Consider the following 22,690-nt stretch of genomic DNA (forward strand, 5'->3'; position numbering starts at 1 on the left):
ACTCCTTTCCTAATCCTGCTCCCATCCGACCAGCCTAAGGTGTCAAAACCGCTCCATGCAGCTGTCTCACGGTCTCCTGGGGGCTGCAATGGAAAAGATTTGATAACCACCACTGATCCTCACCTTAAAAATCCCATCATAACCAATATTATACTGAAGATTAATTCAGCTCCCTAATCTCACATCCATTCTACAAACATATTTTCTCCCTCACTCCTTATTCTCTCTTTTTCTCTCTCTCTCTTCAGGACGGAAGAGAGAGGAGGAATACAGAATACACCTATCCCGGCGGGTAGCAGCTTACTCTAATCCGAGTCCTGCTTCCTATCTCTGTTGAACTCCTTTCAAACTCTGATCCCTGCACATCTCCCTCATTCTCTCCGGGATCTCACCAACTGATAAAAATGGTACACCATGTGAGTAATGTATCACCCACAACAGAGCCACCGACTCTTAGAAGAATCGTGCAATATCTGACTGGGATCATTATTCCGGCAATACCAACGTCCAAAACATTAGCCTTGTTGGAAGGCAATGCCAAGAATTGGGGATATACCACCCAAATTATACTGGAGGACCACTATCAGAGTGGTATTAAACAACTCATGGAAGAAATCTGCACCTATATCGACGAGGACTGGGCCAAGGCTATGGCTAAGGTAGCCACAAGTTGGGCACGGAGAAACTTGAGCTCACGACTCACTGACTACACATTGGAAAAGATACATGGATTAATGACCTGCATAATCCAAACCAAAACAGAAGAAAGGGACACTACACCGACCACTTCTGAGACAAATAGGGGAATTCGGGAATCCACACATTCACAAGATCCCCCCAAAAAGTGGGACAGCCTTGACCAGGCATTTTTCAGAACAGGATTTTCTACCCCTAACACTTCATTCTTACAAGACTGTTTGCGACATGAGCTGCTGATCTATATCAGGTTTTGTCTTTCACTGCATTGATTTTAGCTTTTTTTATTATATGATTTTTTATTATTATTATTAATCTAAATAAATACTCTTTTTAATCAATTTTTCATATGTAAGGTATGTATTTTAAGAAATAAAATGTATTTTGATATAGTTCTCACCTGCTCCTTAGTACTTCAGAGTTTGTGGATACGTTTCCAGTGAAACAAACCTAATTTAACTTTAGATAAACCAACAGATCCAGGATCATGTGAAATCTGAAATATTATCAGCTAACCTGTGAATCAATATACGAACAACATGTTCTTGTTTCACCAAGGACACAGACACGTCCAAAGACAAGACAAAGAAAAGAACCGGACTGCAGCTAAAACGCTGCACATGGCAGGTGGCAGCGCTTAATCAAGGAGAGTAAAGGCAGGAAACCAAGGGCAGAGAAAGGCTCATCTGGCAGAATCAGACACTGAGACACTAAGTTAAACCGACTCTGTACAAAAGTGGAAAACAAACAGATGGGAGCTGTCTTGCCATCTTGCTGTGTGTAAGCAAGACGGTGAGTGGATAACACCCGGCTAAAACAGAACTCCACACATAAAACAGTCCGCATAAGTTAAAGTGTCGGTGAGTGACGAGAGAATAAAACTCTCTTTACAACAGAACACGAAATATTCTGCATGATGGACTGTTGATCCAGACTGTAGGTCTTACTTCAACAAGACCACTGACGAAATACAAATATACTACAGAAGCCGTTTTATAATTTAAAATGACTAAACCACTTTGTGTTTTTTAATTAAATTGTAAACCTGTGAAAAGATTTGAGGCCAAATATTAACATGTGGGATCAGGCGAACAGTTTAAATTCAGAGTTTGAATGAAACAACATTATCAGCTGCCATCACAGGAGTCATTTCTACAGGAACCACTCAGTTCTTGGTTCCAGACCTGTGAGCTACAACCTGACTTTAACAACAGTCCACAGCCCCATAAAGAAGTGGATCGACTGAGCTCCGTGCTATATTCGCCAAAACACTGCATTTACTTGTTTCCTCCCGAGAAATGACAGAGTTTCTTTGTTGTTATTGCACAGCGACTCACCTGTCTGGCACCGAAATTCTCTTTTTAAAATCAAAGATAATTTACATTTACATTTAGTCATTTATCAGACACTTTTATCCAAAGCGACTTACAAGTGAGGAACAAGGCAAGCAAACAAAAGTCAAGGAGAAAAAACATCAAAGTAAAGTGCTATCAAAAAAGTGTTTCTGTTTCAAGAGCTGTAAGAGAGCAGAAAAGTGTTGTGATGATGATGTGGAAGAGTTCCGTTTTCAGCAGTTTTTTAAATATTAAAAGTGAAAGTTTGGCAGCTCCTTCCACCATCGTGGGATCACTGAGCTGAAGAGTTTTCCTTGGTGTCAAGTTTTGGTTTATTTTTTGCTGAAGTCCAAAATTCTCAGTTTTGATTATTAACCTTTAAAGTTACATTTTCCTACAGTATTGCTGGAGTTAAGCAACTAATGGATCTTTTTTTTTTGCAGTGTAGTTTTAAAGCAGAATATAAAACACATTGCTCCGTCTCTATTTGATTTTATTTTTTCTGTAGGTCTAATTTCTAATTTCATGCTAAAAAATTTAAGGTTTTTTTTAACATGATTTTAGAAACAATGTTTTACTTCATTTTCTTACACTTGTATTTTATTTCTTTATTTTTTATTTTTACATTTTAGCATAAATTAAATTTTTCTTCCATCAGTATTTTAATTACTAATACTTACATTTGAACTTGTTTATTTGCATTTCTGCTTTAACAGTATTGTCTTGAAAAGCAGCATCCTGATTGGCTGCTGACATTTTGAAAGAACCAGTCATGTGTCAGGATTCTCATTGTCCTCTCTGTTTCCAGATCCTGTCTCTTGTCACCCTCATCTGTTTTGGACTTTACTGCATCGCCAAGGTAACCACCTGTCTGACTGACATAACTTGTCCTTAGCAATAGAATTAGCATCAACACAGAGTCTCAGTCCTGCTGGTTTCTGTCTGCAGGGAGCCTCATTTTCCTTCTTCAGTTGGTGGTTCATCCGTGGAGCTTCCTGCCTGCTCGACACCGCCTTCACCTCCTTTCGTCTTTACAAGATCTTGATAAGACCGTATCACAGTGAGACCTTAGCTCAGAGCAATGAAGCTTTGAGTTTCTGGACCTGATTCTCTATCCGAATGTCAGAATAGAAGCAGACAAATGTTGTGTAAATGTTTAATCTTCTTTGTTCACATCTGAGATAACATCTAATCCAGATCAAAACCAAATTTGTTTTTTTCTGATTCACATTTTTCTTCAGAATAAAAACTGGGGAGCTCTTCTCTACCCTTCAAAATTAAATTAGGCATGTACAACTTGATTTCTAATAACATTCTTGCCCACAAAGTACTTTTGGTTTCCTGTTTCCAATTTAAAGATAAAAGTTTGCTATTCAGAATTTCTGATGTACAAAGTCAATCAAAATAAAACCCCCAGAAAACAGACAATACAACAATTAATTCAAAATAAAAGCACAAAATCTATGGCTTCAGCTTAAGACTCTCCAAATAATAGCAGAGAAGAGTAAGAATCTCTATAACTCTTAAAATTAGATTTATATTTTAAATTAACACTTTACAGCAATAAATACAACTATTGTAAATAGAATTAAATTAAAGAAATGTGGGTTTACTGCGACAGGTTACTCAGGCTCAGACTGGTGGAAAGGAAATTTCCCATGAAGCTCGGCACCTGCAGTCCTGTTGTGATTGAGATACCCCCACACCAAACCTGCAACACAGTTTTACTACTGTTACTCCAGTCAGTACTGCACAAATACCACAGTAAGGACAGTGAAGTACTACTACACATGTACATAGTTACACTCTGTGTTGTCATTTTATTGAATATTTTTTCTAGACCAAGGAGCTGTCAATAAATCTGGTCAAACAAAAACATGTTTTGACTTTATTCTTCCTAACAGGATAAAGGTCCACTGGACTGTCCCTGTCTCCTACTGCTCCTTCTGCATTTGACGTATTGCATTACTTCCTGCTGCCAACGCTGACTTGTTCTCGTGTTAAGTGTTCATACGAATTAATGCAAAATACTTAGTTTTATTATATAGGGACTGAAATAAGCCATGTGCTATTTCAATTTTTCTTTTTTAATAAATCTGCAAAAACTTCAACAATTCTGTGTTTTTCTGTCAATATGGGGTGCTGTATTTACATTAATGAGGAAAAAATGAACTTAAATGATTTTAGCAAATGGCTGCAATATAACAAAGAGTGAAAAATTTAAGGGGGTCTGAATACTTTCCGTACCCACTGTATATCAAAAACCAACACAAGAGGAGTGATTCATAAGAACCTAATACAAATAAAGAACAAAATAAAAAGAAAACAATCAAATATGGACTGTTAAATATCAGACCTCTCTCGTCTAAATCCCTGTTAGTGAATGATTTGATAACTGACCATCAAATAGACTTATTCTGTCTTACTGAAACCTGGCTGCAGCAGGATGAATATGTCTCTCTGAATGAGTCAACCCCCTCAAGTCATATTAATTATCATGTTCCTAGAAACACAGGTTGGGGTGGAGGAGTAGCAGCAATCTTCCACTTAAGTTTGTTAATCAACCCCAGACCTAAAGATAGTTTGAATTCATTTGAGAGCCTCACTCTTAGCATCTCTGATCCTAACTGGAAAAATCGAAAACCAGTCCAGTTTGTTGTGTACCATCCTTCTGTCCCTTACTCTGAGTTTTTAACTGAATTCTGAGGGTTTCTATCTGATTTAGTTCTTAGTCAGATAAAGTCATTATAGTGGGTGACTTTAATATCCATGTAGATGTTGATGATAAACAAAAAAAAAACCTCAACATTGCATTTAATTCACTATTAAGTAAGCTCATCTCCTGTGGAACCAGCTCCCAGTCCCTGTCTTGTAGTTGTGTTTCCTTCCAACCTGTCCAGTGTTTTTCCTGCTTGTAGTTTTTTGTTGCCTGCTGTTCTTTTCTCTCTCGTCTTCTCACTCACCCTAACCGGTCAAGTAAGATGGCTGCCCACTCTGAGCCTGGTGGTTTCTTCCTCTAAAGGGAGTTTATCCTCTCCACTGTCTCCTGGTGCTGCTCAGTGGGGTTGTTGGGTTTTCTATATAATTCCATATATAGTTATATTTTGCAAGGTCTTAAACCTTGCACACTTTGATGTGCCTTAAGATGACTTCTGTTGTGATTTTGCGCTATACAAAGAAACTTTAATTGAAAAAAAATGGAATAAAGGTTTTTCTATTACTTTTAAGCTAACGTAGTATTACTACAGTACTCACAGTGAAGGCAGGGACAAGCGGATGGCTGAACTTTGTTTTGAAAGAGTGAAGGAGACGAAGTCGGTCGATATCAAAAAACAATAAATCACCTGAAATATAAGAGACATTAGATTAACCTGAACCTATGACGAACTGACAGAACGCTCAGCAAAAAATAAAGGAATAGGAACAAAGGGAGATGAACTTTCTGAGGTGATTACCAAGATTGAAAAGTGAAAATGTTGTTCTAACATTTCTAACATTTGTTATAAGAAGATAAAGTGTAAAATGTACTGCCCACTGTTAAGTTTAAGTAAATCCTTTATTCATCATACACAAAGCTTCATAAAGCAAATTGAAATTAAATGTTTGTAAATGCGGTTATCAAACACATTATAGATATGCTTTTTATAGATTAGGCTTTTTGGAAATCATTTACAAATTGGTTTATAAATAAACCTATTCATTTAGAAGTTGCTGCAGCACTCACACTAATTAATATTTCCTCATACTAATAAAATGCAGTATTTTTTTCACCATTATCGTAGTCGCAGCAAATTCCTATTCGCTGAGGAATCGACCAATCCAGCGACTTTGCTCGGTTGTTATGCTTCGCAGCAAGAGAGCTCTGCAGCCATTGGCTAGCATGGAGACACCATGAACCATTGCTCTTCCCTAATTGGTCAAAGCGGCCAAGACTGCCTCGATAGGCCACACCCACACTGAACGATTTCCAATCAGCCAGGGGGCGGAGTTCCCAGTAATGGCAGCCACCAGTTATCTCCTGGTCACCTAGGAAATAGAAAAGAAAAAACAAAAATGTTTGAAATTGATATAAACTAATGAATTTGCAAATCTGACGGTATCTTTTTAACTGGGATGAAACCAGGAAATGTGTAAATGTCCAGAAATAAATTTGTTAAAGAGCTACGAAATACCCTCTCACGGAGAAATGTGGAAATAATAGACTGGTGTTTTTTTTTTCAATAATTAGGGTTAGTTTACTGTAATTAGAGCAGAATGCCTCATTAATTATGTCTAACAGTATAATATATGGTAATATGCTAATTTCTGTGCTAACGTTCACCTTCAAAATACAAGCCCTAACACATTGTCTCAAGTTATTTGATGTGGAAAACTAAGTTTCTTCATTTAAAAGTCTATCTCTTATTTGATCTATTTTACTTTAAAAGATAGTCAGTAGTAGTGTAGAAGTACTCAGTGTGAAGTACCCAGTACTGTGTATGACTCTCCAGCAAATCGATCCCGTCCAGCTCGACTCGCTGCTGTCTTATTTGGCGATGGCGTGGCGCTTCTGCTGCTACAACAAAACATAAAAACATGCTGCAGGTGAGCAACAGGTGAGTTAAAAAACAGTTTAAAGTGTTGAACAACAAAGTGAAACAGCCAATGAGGTTGTGTCGAAGCAATGTCAATGCAGCAGAGAAAAGATGAAACACATGATAAAACAAAAGATTAAACTTTATATAAAGTTAAATGGTTTACATAAATAGAACTACTGAATTCTGAAATTAAACAAAATATAAAAAAGTCAAAATGTTAATAATCCATAGAAAAAACATAAAAATCTTTCCGGAAAAAAATTAACATGCAATTCGTTACAAAAACAAAAATACACACATCAAGATTTGATATTATTAAAGGTCTCCTATTATGCAAAATCATTTATAATTTCTGTACATTTATACCACTCTAGGGTGCAAGTAGACGCATGCTGAGTATGTTAGATGTGCACTTTTCATATTTTGCTGTTTAGTCTGATCCTCTGTTCAGAATCCTTCTCTTTTCTGATGTCAAGAAGAAGTCACGTCACACAGGCTCGATCCAATCAAACTCCTCACAAAACTGGATTTCCGCCATTGTGCTGGCTGCGATAGCATCAATACGGCTAAGCTGCTGTTCTCAAAGAAGAAGATATGTTCCAGCCCACAGCGAAGTCTTCTTAATTTACCATTGGAACAAGACAAAAGGGACCTTAGGGACCTTTTTGCGGACACCAGTTTCAGATTGAGTCAAGAATCAAGTCCAATGTGATCCAGTCCGGAATCCACCCACTGCTCTTCCAACAGTAAGTACATGTTTGATATAATACCGTATAGTAACTGTAGTGAATTATCATGTTATGCTAATTGCATGACAGTGTTGGATATCTGGTTCTGGTTGTACATAAGTTGCTGCGTGTCTTATAAAAACAAACGAAGGAACTCCTGCCACTGGTGTTTTATTCTTTATATGTAGGTAGTTATAGTTGTGTGTGTGTAAAGTAACAACAGATAGAATATGTGCTTTTCTTTCTAAACCTGAAACAGTTCTTCTCTGTATATATAAGTTACACAAACACGGTGGTTGTCTCTTCCAAACACCAGGTCTGTAGTTTGTATTTCACAGATAAGTAGGCAGTTCTAAATTCTACCATATATGCTAACTGTGCTCTTTGTGTTACTAAGTTATTCCATGCTTAGTTGTTACTATTTCTAACATTGCTATTACTATAACGTTATCAGAATAATTTTGTATCTCATTGAAATGTTGCTTATCAATTGTCAGCTACCAATAGCTTGTTTAACAAAGCTGTTACATGTGTAGGACAAATACAATGTAAATGTAACAAGTGTATTTCTATACAGGGGGGCACATTCCAGTTACCCAAATACAGGAGGTTTCCTGTCAAACAGAGACATCACTGCGGACTGTTGGTACACAGCTGTCTTAGAGGAATGTTCAGCCTCATGAGTGCAGGTCTGTAGCCTAATAAATTAAACCTGCTCTAGATAAAGTTTAAAATATTTAGCTGGTACAGCATCAACTAGTTACTTCCATTGTTAGTGTGATATGTATGTCATATGTGATGTCATATTTCATAAAATATGAATTTTTGCTACAACTCTCCAGGTGACTCTTCTGAAAAGACTTCAACACCCATAAAGAAACTATCAGATATGTTACCTAGACCTTAAGGAGGGAGATCCAGACTGAGTGGCTGTGAGGGAGTCAGCAGACGTGAGTTACTCTAATTTCATCATCCAAAAGAAAGCTCTCTAATTCTAATTCAGCAGTGTCACAATATATCCTTTCTTTGTGAAGCTTCGTATGTTCTGTTAGAGCATAGGTGTCAAATTTGGCCCGCAGTGTAATTATATTTGGCCCGCGAGGCTATACCAAATGACTACTAGAGCTAGCCCGCCGGTATTATATTCATCGCTAATACTACAAATCCCATAATGCTTTGCTGTTGTTTTGGCGCGTCAATCTGGACAGGTCCCAGAAACACCATCTCCTGTCTGTGTGACATCTCCAGCCATCTCGATGCGCTGAACCTGCAGCTTCAGGGGCGGGGGCGCATCATCATAGACATGTACGCTGCAGTGAGGGCTTTTAAAACTAAACTGTGGCTGTGGGAGAATCAGATGCTGCAAGGAAACCTTGGCCATTTTCCCTGCTGCCAAACCACGAAAACGCAGTTCTTTACCAACTTGTTCCCATGCGCACAGTTTGCTGAAAACCTCAGTTTACTCGGCGCTGAGTTTAGCCGGCGATTTGCCGACTTTGATGTCCAGAAATGTATGTTTGAACTGCTCAGTAATCTCTTCGCAGTTAATGCACCAACCAACCTCCAAATGGAGCTAATTGAACTCCAGTGTAATGACACGCTGAAGTCAAAGTATGATGCTGTGGGCACCACACAGTTTCCACAGTTCATCCCTGACACAATGCCTCAGCTCCGCACCCAACCTGCTCAGATGCTCTCCATGTTCGGCAGCACTTATCTATGTGAGCAACTTTTCTCCTCGATGAAAATGACCAAAACATCTCACAGGAGACGTCTGACTGATGAACACCTTCGCTCGATACTGAGGATTTCCTCAGCTCAAAGCCTGAGCCCAGACATTGATGAACTATCATCCAAGAAGAGATGCCAGGTATCTGGCTTGGGCACATCAGATTAGATCAGTGTGCAGCAAACTGAGCAATAATTAACGTTTTCTTTATGCACCTTTTCTTGCTACTCCAAGGCATTGACTTGAATGGTTGATTGATTTTATTATTGTTATTTTATTTTAAAAATTATTATTATTTATTATTATTTAAATCTTATTTAATAAATGAATGTCATTGATGTTTTTTTTATTTGAAATTGTTTTTTGCATATCTGGACTATTAAATTATAAATTGTATAGAAATAAGTGTTGCTTGTTCCATATTCAATGTTAAAGCAAATCTTAATCCATATTAAAAGGTTCATTTGTTCAATGCTGGCCCGCGACTTTGTTCAAGTTTTACATTTTGGCCCACTGTGCATTTGAGTGTGACACCCCTGTGTTAGAGGATTCAGCTGTTGTTACACTGTTACAGATGTTATTTTATCTACTTCAATTTCTTTTACTGAGGGCAGGCTACACATACACACCTTTATGTATGATGGAGTTCAGCAGCATTACTGCAGTGTATATATGACAATTATAGCTATTTATTCAATTAATGGTGTTTTACAGAGTTGCACAAACACTGTCATTACTAAAAGACACCTTTTCTCCTTTTGTCGTTTGTTGTGTTGGACAAGATGCTGACAAACAAAAAGACAAAACACAAATGTGCAGGTTACTTTTATCATTAGATTTTTTTCTTTTGTTTGCTGTTATTAACAATTATATTTTGTTTTATCTTTACTGTACTTGTAGACTCCCTGGTCCACCCTGTATTACAAGGGTAATGTTCACCACAAGCAAAAACATCAGCTAGAGACCCTCTCTTCAAAGACCAGAAGGAAGAATGCAGAGCCTAATCAATGAGGACTGAGGTGTCATTCTGTAAGTTTATTTATTAAATTTTCTAATCAACAACTCCTTTGTAATGTACAAGTGGTGTTTACTGTAGTTCTTCTACTTTGTGACACATTCTGAACAATTGAGAAAAAAAAAAAAAAGATATAAATTAGTACAAGAAAATATGTAAATTCTACTCAGTCATTATTTAGTGAAGCACACAGAGAATTATTCGTATGATATTACAGAGGGTATGTGGATTATGGATCATCTTTGAGAATGTTTTTTGTGGACCTGTCCCCAGAGGTCCTGTGTGCACTGCATGAGCAGTTAGACGAGTACGAGGTTATCACCACTTGACTGTCCTGGTCCAGTGGGGTTGTCTTGCTTGCTGTGAATCCATGAACCACACAGCCTGAAATAACTGTTTATTTCCTACATCCAGGGAGGCACCAGCACTACAGGACTCTGAAACATGGGAAACCTGAGAAAATAAAAATTATTAAATACATTTTTATTTTAGGTCATGTAAAGATCTACCAAAGGTGTCATCTTTTAGTCTCCAGCTCTTTACCATTATCAGTTCAGTGCTACTTGAGTTATCAGTACTATATTTCATATCATAGCAATTAGTGATATGTCTACCGTTTTAAAACCAGCAGGAGTAGTTAGAAAACAAGCAGGGTATGAGAGCCCCTGGTTTGTGTTATTAGGTTGGGACACACACTGGTAACACTGTAAAGTGTAACTACTGGTGATGTCAATAAAAATAAATATTTCTTAAAGATAGTATCTGTAAAATGTCTTTCCTGTAAAAGTTCTGAGGTAGTTTTACCCCATTATTGGTACATTATGTGAAGAAATGTAAAGCAGCTTGACATAACATGTTTTAATTACCCTTAAGACCGTTTCCTGGAAACATAAAATATTTTTGTGATATGATAAAGCAAAGTACACTTCGTGCTTAGTGTGTTCCTTTTAGCTGTAAATGCCCACAGTCAGCAAACAGTCCAGACCAACTGCCTATTACAACCTAGTGTGAAATAGATATGGTGTAATGAATACAGCCAGGTAACGTTAAATTATGAAGTTGGCAAAATAAAAAACATACACATGATGTTACATTTTCTAGACACCTTGTAGTAACTGTGAGCTTTTCTCCCAGTATCAAGCATCCGAAACTCTAAACAAGACAAATGTTATGTAACTGTGTGTTTTCATAATTTCCTCACTTGTAAGTCGCTTTAGACAAAAGCGTCTGTTAAATGACTAAATGTAAATGTAAATGTAAATTACTGTAGCAGCATATAGTTGCTATGCAAAACAGAAACGAAGTTGAATTAAGTTGAAAATCATAATTGACAAAACTACTAGTGAAAGATACGTAACCTGCTTAGAGCTGAGCTAATGTTACTTTCTTTTACCTACAATTGTGTTATTACGAACCAAGATACAGACAAAACAGAGCAGAGAAAGTATGCTAACAGAGCTAGCCCGCTAGCGTTAGCCACATCCTATCTCCCATAATAGGGTTAGCTACATTCACTGTTCATAAACGCCCTGTTCTATCGAGATGTTTGTTCGTCTGTGCTGTGAACCTTATTTACAGGTGTCAGGTCTAAGTTGGTTGTATGTAGCTAACACAGACCTTAGCTAAAGTTACGTTCTCCTGCTTAGTTACTATAGTGTTAACGTTACCAACCAAAATAGCTCACAGAATCAGACAGAATCAGCCGCTAGCATTAGCCACATGCTACACTTAACACGGTTAGTTGCACAAACTTGTTTACTGACCTTTCAGAACATCCTGTTAGAAAGGTTTGCGAGTCTGCGTGGACCTCTGCTGAAAACTATCTCCATGAGCTTCTGGTTCTTATTCCAGCCGAACCGTACGCTGGAAGTCGAACTCCGCTACGACGCATCTGCTTTCGCGTAGAGGCGTGGGGGGGCACGTCTAATTTGCATACTAAGTGACACGCCCTGAAAACAGCGGCCCTGACAGAGAGACTGAAATAAAACTTTCAGACACATTCTTGGGACATCCAGGAGCAACATACTTTAGCCTGAAAAGCATAATAAGGGACCTTTAAAAACGCCAATGTGATGTAATGGTAGATGATAAAAGGTGATTGGTGACACGGCGGTTGCTGAGAAACAGTCAGCCATGACAGGTTGTACCTGAGCAGGTGGGAGAGACGACGTACGGGGACTGAAGAGGCACAAAAAGTTCAAAAGACACAAACAGCAGCAGAGAAGCGAGTCAATCTGTAGCCTGTAGTAAAACTTTTACAGTGTGTGAATATTCTTGTCTTTTAGTAAATATGAGTTTCTGAATACTCTACAGTGGCGAGAAAAACTTTGAACCTTTAGGAATTTTATGATTTTCTGACAAATTAATGCTAATTTGTCATGAAATGTGCTCTGAAGTCACAACAATAGAAAAACACAGTCTGCTTAAAATAATAGTACACAAACATTATATGTTTATGGGTATGTCCCAAAGTGTTTTAAATTAGCAGTTATTAAACCGCTAATCAAGAAACCTGATCTCGACGCCTGTCAGCTGTCCAATTACAGGCCGATGTCAAACCTCCCCCTTATCTAAAAGATTCTCAAAAAGATAATAGCTGGGCAGCTATCCTCGTATCTTCATAGAAATAACATACACAAACTCTATCAGTCAGGATTTAGGCCTCATCACAGCACAGAGATGGCACTTGTTAAAGTAGCAAATTACCTCCTATTGGCCTCTGATCAGGGTAGCGTCACTATGCTTGTGCTACTCGACCTTAGTGCAGCTTTTGACACCATAGCATTCTCCTTCACAGACTAGAAAATGTTGTTGGAATTAAGGGAACGGCCCTCTCCTGGCTTAGGTCCTATTTGACTGATCGTTATCAGTATATAGATCTAAATGGCGATTACTCTACATGCTCTCCAGTGGAGTTTCCACAGGGTTCAGTTTTAGGCCCACTGCTTTTTTCCCTCTACATGCTTCCTCTGGGCAACATTATCCGTAAGCATGGTATTAACTTTCATTGTTATGCTGACGACACACAGTTATAGGTTTCATCAAAACCAGATGAGATCAAACAGCTTAATAAAGTTGAGCAATGTGTAAAGGATATAAGAGACTGGATGCTAATTAACTTTCTTCTGCTAAATCCTGATAAGACAGAAGTACCAGTTACAGGATCATCTGCAGCTAGAAGCAAGATCTTAGATCACGCTGTAACTCTAGATGGCCTTTCTCTTACATCTAGTGCAACAGTAAAAGACCTTGGTGTGATTCTAGATTCCAGTCTTTCATCTGAAGCTCATGTAGATAATATCACCAGGACAGCTTTCTTTCACCTCAGAAATATTGCCAAAATAAGGAATATTTTGTCACTAAATGATGCAGCAAAATTATCTCAGTGTTTAAGTCTAGGCTGAAAACCTATTTATTTAGTCAAGCATTTTTGTAAACAGATTTGGGAAGGACTCATGGACGTAGAGCATTATGGTGAACTGGTATGTTTAGATGCTGTCTTCCAAACTCTCACTGATCACTCAGGTTTGTTGATGGTGAAGTGTTTGGTTGCTCTACATCCCAGTGCGCCCTCATGTCTGTGTTTTCTTCTGAACCCACCCTTTTAGTTAGGCTGTCATAATTAGTCCTGCCTGAGTCCCTGCTGCACTACACTAAATATACATTCACCTCAAACTTTATCTGACTGTGAATACAACTAACTGCAATCTCTCCTCTTCTCTCTCTTTCCCTCTCCCTCTCTCTTTTCCCTCTTCCTGTCTCTCTGTCGAGCTACACGTCATTCCACCCTTTGCCCTCTGGACCTGTCTGACTCGTCCTGATGCCCAACTTCTGGCTGGAGATCTCGTCGCCTGGATCCACCGTTTGCCCTTTGGGATGCGTTTGGAGACTGGATTGGTCACAAGCTACTATGATGTCGGTCCCGGCCTCGGCGGACGTCGGAAGCTGTTTCTTGGAGGTCTCGACTCAACGCTCGATAGTCAAGGAATGGAACAAGTCTGCCTGCAATAACTAACTGGACTCCATATTAACTTAAAAGACTTTAACTGTTATACTGGACTGCTGCCTACACAGCATGTAATCACCCATATGAGGATGGGTTCCCTGTTCAGTCTGGTTCCTCTCAAGGTTTCTTCCTGTTGCCTTCTCAGGGAGTTTTTCCTTGCCACTGTCGCCCTCGGCTTGCTCATCAGGGACAATCACATTATTATGACTCATACACATACACTGTTCATGTACTGTTCTTTGGTTGTGTAAAGCTGCTTTGTGACAATGTCAATTGTAAAAAGCGCTCTACAAATAAAATTGAATTGAATTGAATTGATGGTGAAGTGTTCGGTTGCTCTACATCCCAGGGAGCACACCCTTTTAGTTAGGCTGTCATAACAACTAACTAACATCTCCCTCTTTCTCTCCCTATCTATTTACCTCTTCCTGTCTCTCTGTCGAGCTACACGTCATTCCACCCTCTGCCCTCTGGACAAGTCTGACTCGTCCTGATGCCCAACTTCTGGCTGGAGATCTTGTCGCCTGGATCCACCATTTGCCCTTTGGGATGCATTTGGAGACTGGAGTTGGTCAAACACTACTATGAAGTCGGTCTTGGCCTCGGCGGACATCGGCACATGTTTCTCGGAGGTCTCGACTCAATGCTCGATAGTCAAGGAATGGAACAAGTCTGCCTGCAATTAACTAACTGGACTCCACAACTAACTTAAAGACATTAACTGTTATACTGGACTGCCTGATGCCTACACAGCATGTAATCACCCATATGAGGATGGGTTCCCTGTTCAGTCTGGTTCCTCTCAAGGTTTCTTCCTGTTGCCTTCTCAGGGAGTTTTTTCTTGCCCCCGTCGCCCTCGGCTTGCTCATCAGGGACAATGTGATTATTATGATTCATACACATTCACTGTTCGTGTACTGTTCTTTGGTTGTGTAAAGCTGCTTTGTGACAATGTCAATTGTAAAAAGCGCTCTACAAATAAAATTGAATTGAATTGAATTTTATGACAAATTAATGCAGAAAACCATGAAATTTCAAAAGGCTCACAAATTTTTTCTTGCCACTGTATCTGAAGTAACTAATCATCTTAAGATGAATAATTAAAATATTTTCAAATGCACCTGCATCATTTTGTGTCTTTAAGTTGGATAAAAAAACGTTTTTTTCCAGTTATATTTTTCGTCATTGAAGATTTCTTTAAGAAGTATCGTCACACAGTTATGCCTCATGATTGATGCTATAAGACGTGAATGTGCTCCTACTTTAAAAATCAAATTTCCTCACCTGCTTTTATTCTCTTTCCCTCTGAGTCGAGGGTCGTGACCTTTGACCCCCTGAGGCTCCCAGGTCACCGTGTCACCCTGAACTTTCAGATCGGCGTGGGCTGTCAATGCGTCAAAGTCAAAATTGTACGCTGCAATAAAAATAGAAGAAGACAGTTGTAATGTTCAGCTAAAACTTCTCATCTGTAAAAAAGCAGCGGTGCATTGTGGGATTTTAGTAGATTCGTAGGCTCTACTTTTTTTTTTGAAGGAGTTCTGTGGTGTGGCATGTGGTGAGCAGATTTAATGGCTAAGTATTTGAACAACAATAATAATAATGTGATTTGTCTCATTCTGTGTTTATGTCTCTCGCTGTTTCATCATTCACTTATGTCTTCACCTGTTGTTTCCATGATGACAGGTTCAGAAAACTCTCCAGCTGCCGTTTTGTTTTTTGCTCGAACTCGAACAGCGATGAAACGAGAATCAAATTTCAGACCTGAAACACAGAGAGAGACGACTGTGACCTCTGACCTTCGGTCTGTTAGGGGTGAGGTTCAGCTTTTTGTGAAATCTGAATTCATTAATTAAACCTGTGTACTTTCTTCTTTCTTTGTGGATTTTATTTTAATCAGTGCAGTAACAAAATACATCTGAGTAAGAAAAATCTGATCGGATTTGATCAACTATCAAACACTTACACAGAAACTCAAAATCATGCATACAGAGCTGAACAGTTGCAGGACGTTGTCCACAGATTTTTGTCTATGTTCAGGTCATTAACCCTGTTCTCAATCATTCTGCCTCTCACCAGGGACAAAAAATGCATATTCTACTTTAGCAAATATCAGAGTAGTTACAGGAGTTCTGGTATTCTCCTTTACTAGTCATCTTTTCACCTTTAAAGAAAGTTGTGATCCATGAATGATATTAGTCAACAAAGACAACAAGGAAGTGCTACAAGTTACAAAAAAGACAGCAGCAGCAGGATCACAGAGATTCTGTGGTAGCAGGAGACAGAATCAAGTTATAAGAGATAAATCAGATAAACATGATACTCAGAGATTCCTCACAGTGTTACTTGAGGCCAATGCCATGTCATTTACTGAAAGAATATGATTAGACATCATGTCTCTAGGACGTCTCTTGTCTGAATTGAGGAGGACATCCAGGACTTTATGTCTTTTCAGCAGCTTAAAGTTTGATTAATGATTAGTTTCTTTTGGTTTCATAGATAAGTATATCTGGGTATCATCTACATAGTAATGGAAATTTATAGAGGATTCCTAATAATATTGACATATCTAAAGTAAAAAGAATAGGTCTAAGCACAGAACCCTGTGGAACTCCGTAACTAACGTTGTGTGTAGGGAACACTCATCATTTGCTGGACATTAACTAACAACATATCACAAACTGGACTCTATCTGACAAATAAGATTTAAACCACCCTGGTGCTGTTCCTTTGATCCTAATGACATGTTCCAGTCTGTGTAATAAAATGCTGTGATCTATAGTGTCGAATGCAGCACTAAGATCTAACAAGATGAGTATAAAGAGAAGTCCCTTGTTTGATGCTAATAAAAGATTGTTAGTGACTTTTAGAACTATCCCCACTATCTGTGACCTCTGACCCTCACCTGAAATGGTGGCCTGGGTGTCTGTGATGTCACAAATTTTTTCCCAGCATGCCTCTCCTGCAGTTCTCTGCAAGCTCTCACTATTTGTTTTTCGGTATTCGACATCGTAGCGTTCAGTTGGTCGGCTCATGGTGCCAGTGTCCACGTCACTAGCTGGATGCCAGGCAACTGTGATGCTGTTGTCAGAAACAATGCAGCTGGAGGCATCAATTTCTGGAGCTCTGGGTACTGTAACACAGACACACTGGAGCTTTCAGAAAAGAAAAAAAACAAAACAATCAACAGTTTTAATTCAGTCTGACACAGAAGTTGAACTGAACTCACCTGGCAGGAAGTGAAGTTTCTGAAGTGCTGCCCTCTCCATGCTGAAGTCAACAGTAAATTTGGCCATGCTCTCTGACACCACTGAACGGGTCGACAGCCGGAATGCCGGAGCCATCGTTACCCTGGCAAAGGGAGTGGGCGGTGTGCGAGGGGTAGGGTTTTCACGTTTAATGTCAGGGGAGGGGTTAGAGATATTAAGGGCCAGGGTTCGTGCAAATAATGTCAGCGCTTTTGATACATTTAAAATATTTAAACTGTAATTGTGTTAGTTGAAATGTGTTAACATTTAAAAGGTATGAAGCCTAAAACAATTGACTGCGGGAAATTAAAATGACATTATAAAAAGCAACAAACAAAACTAACAAACAGAAAGCAAAGAAACAAAAGAAAAAAGTTTACGAAAGCTGTCATTTAAATGCACTTTTGGGAAAACCAGGACCTAGATAAGAAAATGTTATGAGATTAAATCTGAAACTAAACATGACAAAACTCCATCATTTAACAAATTTTATACTAATCAACTATGTTTATATTAAAATAACTATCATCAGTGTACATACCTCTCTTTGATTTGTTTTGCAGCCTGAAAAACAATAGACAAATTAATAATTTAAACACTGCTCAAACAAATTAAGAGAACAACTTACAACTGTCCATGTCAGAGACTGGGGTTCAAATCCTGGCTATGCTCTCCCTCCAGTAGGGGTCCTTAGGCAAGACCTCGTTACGCTGCCTTTACCTTGAACCTGACTTGTAAGTCGCTTTGGATAAAAGCATCTGATAAATGTAATAATTCACACATCAGATCTTTATGAATGAATGATAACATGCATAGTATAATTTCTTAAAAATAACTGCACAGTCAATGGAACTAAAATCATTAACCCATGGAGACTGAAATCAAAATTATACTAAAAATCCAAGTAAAGCATTTAAATCACAGGATCATACAAGTTGCTTGAATTTCATCCTAGCAGCTCAAAATCTGACTCTGGAGTACAGTATGTTTGTTTTATTCTCATACAAAACTTGAGAAGGATCGGTTGTTGTCACTTTCATTTAGACCAAACCAGGTGAAACTGATTCACACTCACTCAAGTTAGCTAAATTGACAGATATCCAGAAGGATAAAGGTGTGTTTAGCATTTTGAAAAAACTCTTGAAAACAAAGCTTTACAATAGTACATCTATGACATCTTACTCCAAACTACTATCAATTTTACCTTCAGGAATTCTTCTTCGTTGGTGATGGTCAGAGTTTGATTTGCAAAGTCAAGAAGTTCTTCACATGACAACAAAGCGAACTTTCCCTCTGACAGTTGCTTCTAAAAAAAAAAAAACACAGAGCAGCAAACACGACTTTAAAGATGAGCAAGCAATCAACAAAGCTCTGATAGAAAAAGAGAAGAGATGGGAAAATAAGGAACTAGACGGTTGACTGAAAAATATTTGAATTAGAAATTAGAATTAGAAAAAACATCTATGAGAATGAAAGATGTTTTTAATGAAAATGTCAAATTAAGTTAGAAATAATGTGTGGCAAGAAGAATTTTTTTTAACATATTTCAAAACTAACTAAAAAGGTTTTTACTGAGGAAGAAAACCAAAATCAAAAACCATGTGCAAGGAAACTTAACATTTACTAAAGAAAAACTTTAAAATGAAAACAGATCGTTGAAATCACAAGGATTAAAAGACTAGCTAAAAGCTCTGAGTGGTGAAAAATAAATATAATGTTTTCAAAAACTGTAGTAAAAACTATCACAGTAATTATTTTTTCACCTGAAGCTCTGCCTCCTTCCGCTGCGTCTCCTGCATGATTGCGTCACGGAGCTCCGCCGCCTTCTCATCCAAGGCGGAGCTTAGTTTTTCAATTTCCTCCTCCAGCTCTGATGTCACTTTACATGACTCCTCCTGATTGGACATAGTTTTATTTTAAATGAAGAATGAAAAATGTTCAAGTAGGAAAACTCGGGTTTGTAGACAACGACCCAAACAACTGATCCCCCCATATATATTAAGATCTACAGTATAGCTTCTTCTTTTTCTTTAATGTTAGAGCTTTAACTTGCACTTTTGGATAGCAAATTTAACTGTCTTCACAGATAGTGATTTTTTAGAAGAACTCCTGAGTCCATGCATATTTTTAGTCTTTGTAATTTTACTTTAAGGAACATTATTCTGAAATAGTTTAAAAGTGTGTAAACAAAGATTTCACAGACTGTGAACCTGAGAGACTCTAACTCTCTTAAGATTCTTTTTGTACCCAATCATGTTACTTACCTGTTAATTTATCTCATTGGCTGCCAAAAGCTCTTTCAGCCACTTACTTTTGAGCCTTTTGTTGCTACTGTCCCAACTTTGCGGCCATACTTTTCAACATGACTATATTTTTTCTTAAAATGGATCATTTTGAACATTTAATATGTTTTCATTGTAAATATGGTTTTATAAGATTTCCAAATCATTGCATTCTGTTTATATTTAGATTTTACGCAGTGTACCAACATTTTTGGAATTGCTTGTTTGTTTGTTATAATTAGCTCAGTGAGATCAGTGGAAGAAGCACTAAGAAAGACTCACTTATAAAAGTCAGGTTTTGTAAATGAGATCATGATGATCATCGCTTCAAGTTACAGGGAGGATCTGATTAATTTTGACTTGCTTTAGGCACCTTATTGCCACCCACCCTCAGCCTGTTTCTGCTGGAGGTTTCTTCCTCTAAAGGGAGTTTTTCCTCTCCACTGTTGCCTAAAGCTTTCTCAGATGGGATTGTTGGGTTTTCTATATAATTCTGAATACAGTTATATTTTGTAAGGTCTTAAACCTTAAACACTGTAAAAAGTGTCTGTTGTAACACACTGACAGTTTGGTAGCAGAGCTAGAATGCTTTTTCCCACAGATCTGACTAGTTTAGATTATTAGTGTTTGCTCCAGTTTCAGTTGCTTTGTGTGTTAGTATGAAGATCTGAAACAGTTTAGTACAAGTTACACAAAAAAAGAGAACAAACCAGGGGGGTTAATAATAATAATAAAAATAAAAAAATTTGTACCGGCTGTAAAAAATTGATCAAACATTAATCACTAAATCAATTTATAAACCAGTGTTTGCCACGTCATTAAAACTATGGATCTTGATCACCTGGTGTATTCTGCCTTCATTGTTGTAACTCGTCTATCTACAGTACTTTGGTTTCTCTAAGCCCCTCCCTCTGCTCCCTCTCAGCCAATCTGCTGCTGACCTGCAGTCCTGTCAGTGTGTTGTCGACTGTTTCCAAGAGGTTTTGAAGCTCTTCATTCTTATTTGCCAACGTGCCGATGATCCTGCGCAGAGCTTCCTGTTCAAACAAACACAAAATTCATGTTTACAATGAACTAATTTTGTTTGTTTTTTTACAGTGTAAGATGAAAAGCTGCAGACATGATGGCCGACTTTTAGAACTTAGCATGTTTTCCCCACCCGTGGTCAGAACCAGGAAGGAAACATTTTGTCTGTTAAACAAGGAGATTCCATAAGTAACTGAATTAAGGAGCATGTGTCCTTGTTTTAACAAGACCTGAAACTAAGCCCAGTAAGCAGTTCCAGTACCAGTATCTAGCCGTGAATTTTTCCTTAAAAAACAGAGCAGACCAGTTTAAGAAATAACATTATGACACAATAAATTTTTCCAAACGAGCTACAAGCTCTTGCCACATAAGGGTGGGCATTGTCGTTCACCAGGAGGAACCCAGGACCCACTGCCCAAGTGTAGGGTCTGACAGTAATTAATGGCACTCAGAGTGCTGTTGTCTCACCTATAGAGGTCTGTGCCTTCCCAGACCATCACTGACCCACCACCAAACTGGTCATGCTAAGTGAACGGCTTCTCCAGACTTTCCATGTCTATCATGTGTTCAGAGTGAAGCTGCTCTCATACGTGAAAAGCATAGGGGCCCAGTGGCAGACCTGCCAATTCTAGTGTTTTATGGCAAATGCCAATCAAGCTCCATGTTTGCTGCAGTGAGCATAGGGCCCACTAGAGGACATCTGGCCCTCAGGCCACCCTCATGATAGCTTAGAGACATTCCAGTGGCCTGCTGGAGGTTATTTTGCTTCGACAGTGTTCATCTTGTTCCTCCTTGCACAAAGGAGCAGATACCGGTACTGTTAACAGCTCTCCTAGAGGCTGGAGATCTCGTCGCCTGGATCCACCGTTTGCCCAATGGGATGCGTGTGGAGACTGGAGTTGGTCACACGCTACTATGAAGTCGGTCTTGGCCTCGGCGGACGTCAGAAGCCGTTTCTAGGAGGTCTTGACTCAATGCTTGATAGTCCAGGAATGGAACAAGTCTGCCAGCAATTAACTAACTGGACTCCACATTAACTTAAAGACATTAACTTTTATACTGGACTGCCTACACAGCATGTAATCACCCATATGAGGATGGGTTCCCTGTTGAGTCTGGTTCCTCTCAAGGTTTCTTCCTGTAACCTTCTCAGGGAGTTGTTCTTGCCACCATCTCCCTCGGCTTGCTCATCAGGGACAATCTGATTATTCTGATTCATACACATTCACTGTTCATGTACTGTTCTTTGGTTGTGTAAAGCTGCTTAGTGACAATGTCAATTGTAAAAAGACAAATAAAATTGAATTGAATTGAATAGAGTAACCGACTGTCTCCTGGAATCTACGCTCTGCTCTTGAGACTGTGCTGGGAGACACAGCAAACCTTCTGGTACTGATGTGACGTCCTGGAGGACTTGGACTGTCTGTTCAATCTCTGTAGGGTCCAAGTATCACCTCATGCTACCAGTAGTGACACTGACTTTAGCCAAATGCAAAACTAGTGAAAACCTGTAAAACCATTTCTGTTTTCGGGGTTGTCTCCTTGTTGCCCCTTTAGTTAATCTGTTGTAAATTTCATTAACACCAAAGCTGAACTCACCTGCCGAGAACTCATTATTAACCTGCGGACCGATTCTGAAGGACTGGGTCACAGAGAGAGAGGCTGCTAACTGCTAACTGCTAACACCGAGCTAACACCCTCTCCCCCTCCTCTCTGTGTTGTCGATGTCGCTTGTTCTCAACACTAATATGAAGTTATTGATCAGATGTTATCGATCACCGAAAGATCCGGTTCTCACCTTCTGAGCGTCCATCACCTGACACCTAGCTCGGAGCCACTGACAGGAAGTGACGACACACAAAACGTCACAAATGCGCATCCTGTCCTGACTGTCAATATAAAAGCCTGTAAATTTAATATTTTAAAATAAAATATTGTATTATTTTTTTTATTCTGACCTTTTTAGTCACGTGTTTGGTATCAGTATTTTATATATTTAGTCTTTATTGTGTTTTATTTTTGTTTTTTTAGTTCAGCTTGTTTCAAATTAAT

The 22,690-nt window shown here is 38.6% G+C and overlaps 1 protein-coding gene and 1 long non-coding RNA gene across 4 annotated transcripts; one reads left to right on the forward strand and one right to left on the reverse strand.

The window, feature by feature from the left end:
* Window positions 1–3,172: 3,172 nt before the first annotated feature.
* fsd1l (fibronectin type III and SPRY domain containing 1-like) lies at window positions 3,173–22,485 on the reverse strand. 2 transcript variants are annotated; one of them, XM_026355528.1, is made up of 13 exons: window positions 22,437–22,485; window positions 20,554–20,649; window positions 19,094–19,225; window positions 18,535–18,636; window positions 17,872–17,894; window positions 17,312–17,433; window positions 16,988–17,215; window positions 15,748–15,846; window positions 15,370–15,499; window positions 6,497–6,585; window positions 5,802–6,056; window positions 5,286–5,374; window positions 3,173–3,741 (listed from the first exon to the last, which is right to left on the reverse strand). In XM_026355528.1, the coding sequence occupies exons 1-13, from the start codon at window positions 22,449–22,451 to the stop codon at window positions 3,640–3,642; spliced, it is 1,482 nt and encodes a 493-aa protein (XP_026211313.1). In that variant the 5' UTR covers window positions 22,452–22,485; the 3' UTR covers window positions 3,173–3,639. The 2 variants fall into 2 exon arrangements, with proteins under 2 accessions (XP_026211313.1, XP_026211314.1); XM_026355529.1 differs by lacking the exon at window positions 22,437–22,485 and adding an exon at window positions 22,238–22,430.
* On the forward strand, window positions 6,592–10,271 carry LOC113159054. Of its 2 annotated transcripts, XR_003298598.1 has the most exons (3): window positions 6,592–8,024; window positions 8,178–8,285; window positions 9,965–10,271. It is a non-coding gene; the product is annotated as an uncharacterized LOC113159054 (long non-coding RNA). The 2 variants fall into 2 exon arrangements; XR_003298597.1 differs by having other exon boundaries at window positions 6,592–8,285.
* Window positions 22,486–22,690: the final 205 nt, after the last annotated feature.

Source organism: Anabas testudineus, chromosome 12 (assembly GCF_900324465.2).
Source record: "Anabas testudineus chromosome 12, fAnaTes1.2, whole genome shotgun sequence".
Classification (NCBI taxonomy): domain Eukaryota; kingdom Metazoa; phylum Chordata; class Actinopteri; order Anabantiformes; family Anabantidae; genus Anabas; species Anabas testudineus.

Coding starts and splice junctions, on each gene's coding strand:
- fsd1l (XM_026355528.1), bottom strand. Junction 18,637..19,093: donor GGAAGGAGGCAGAGCTTCAG/GTGAAAAAATAA, acceptor TTTTTTTTTTAG/AAGCAACTGTCAGAGGGAAA. Junction 15,500..15,747: donor TGTCATCATGGAAACAACAG/GTGAAGACATAA, acceptor TTTTTATTGCAG/CGTACAATTTTGACTTTGAC.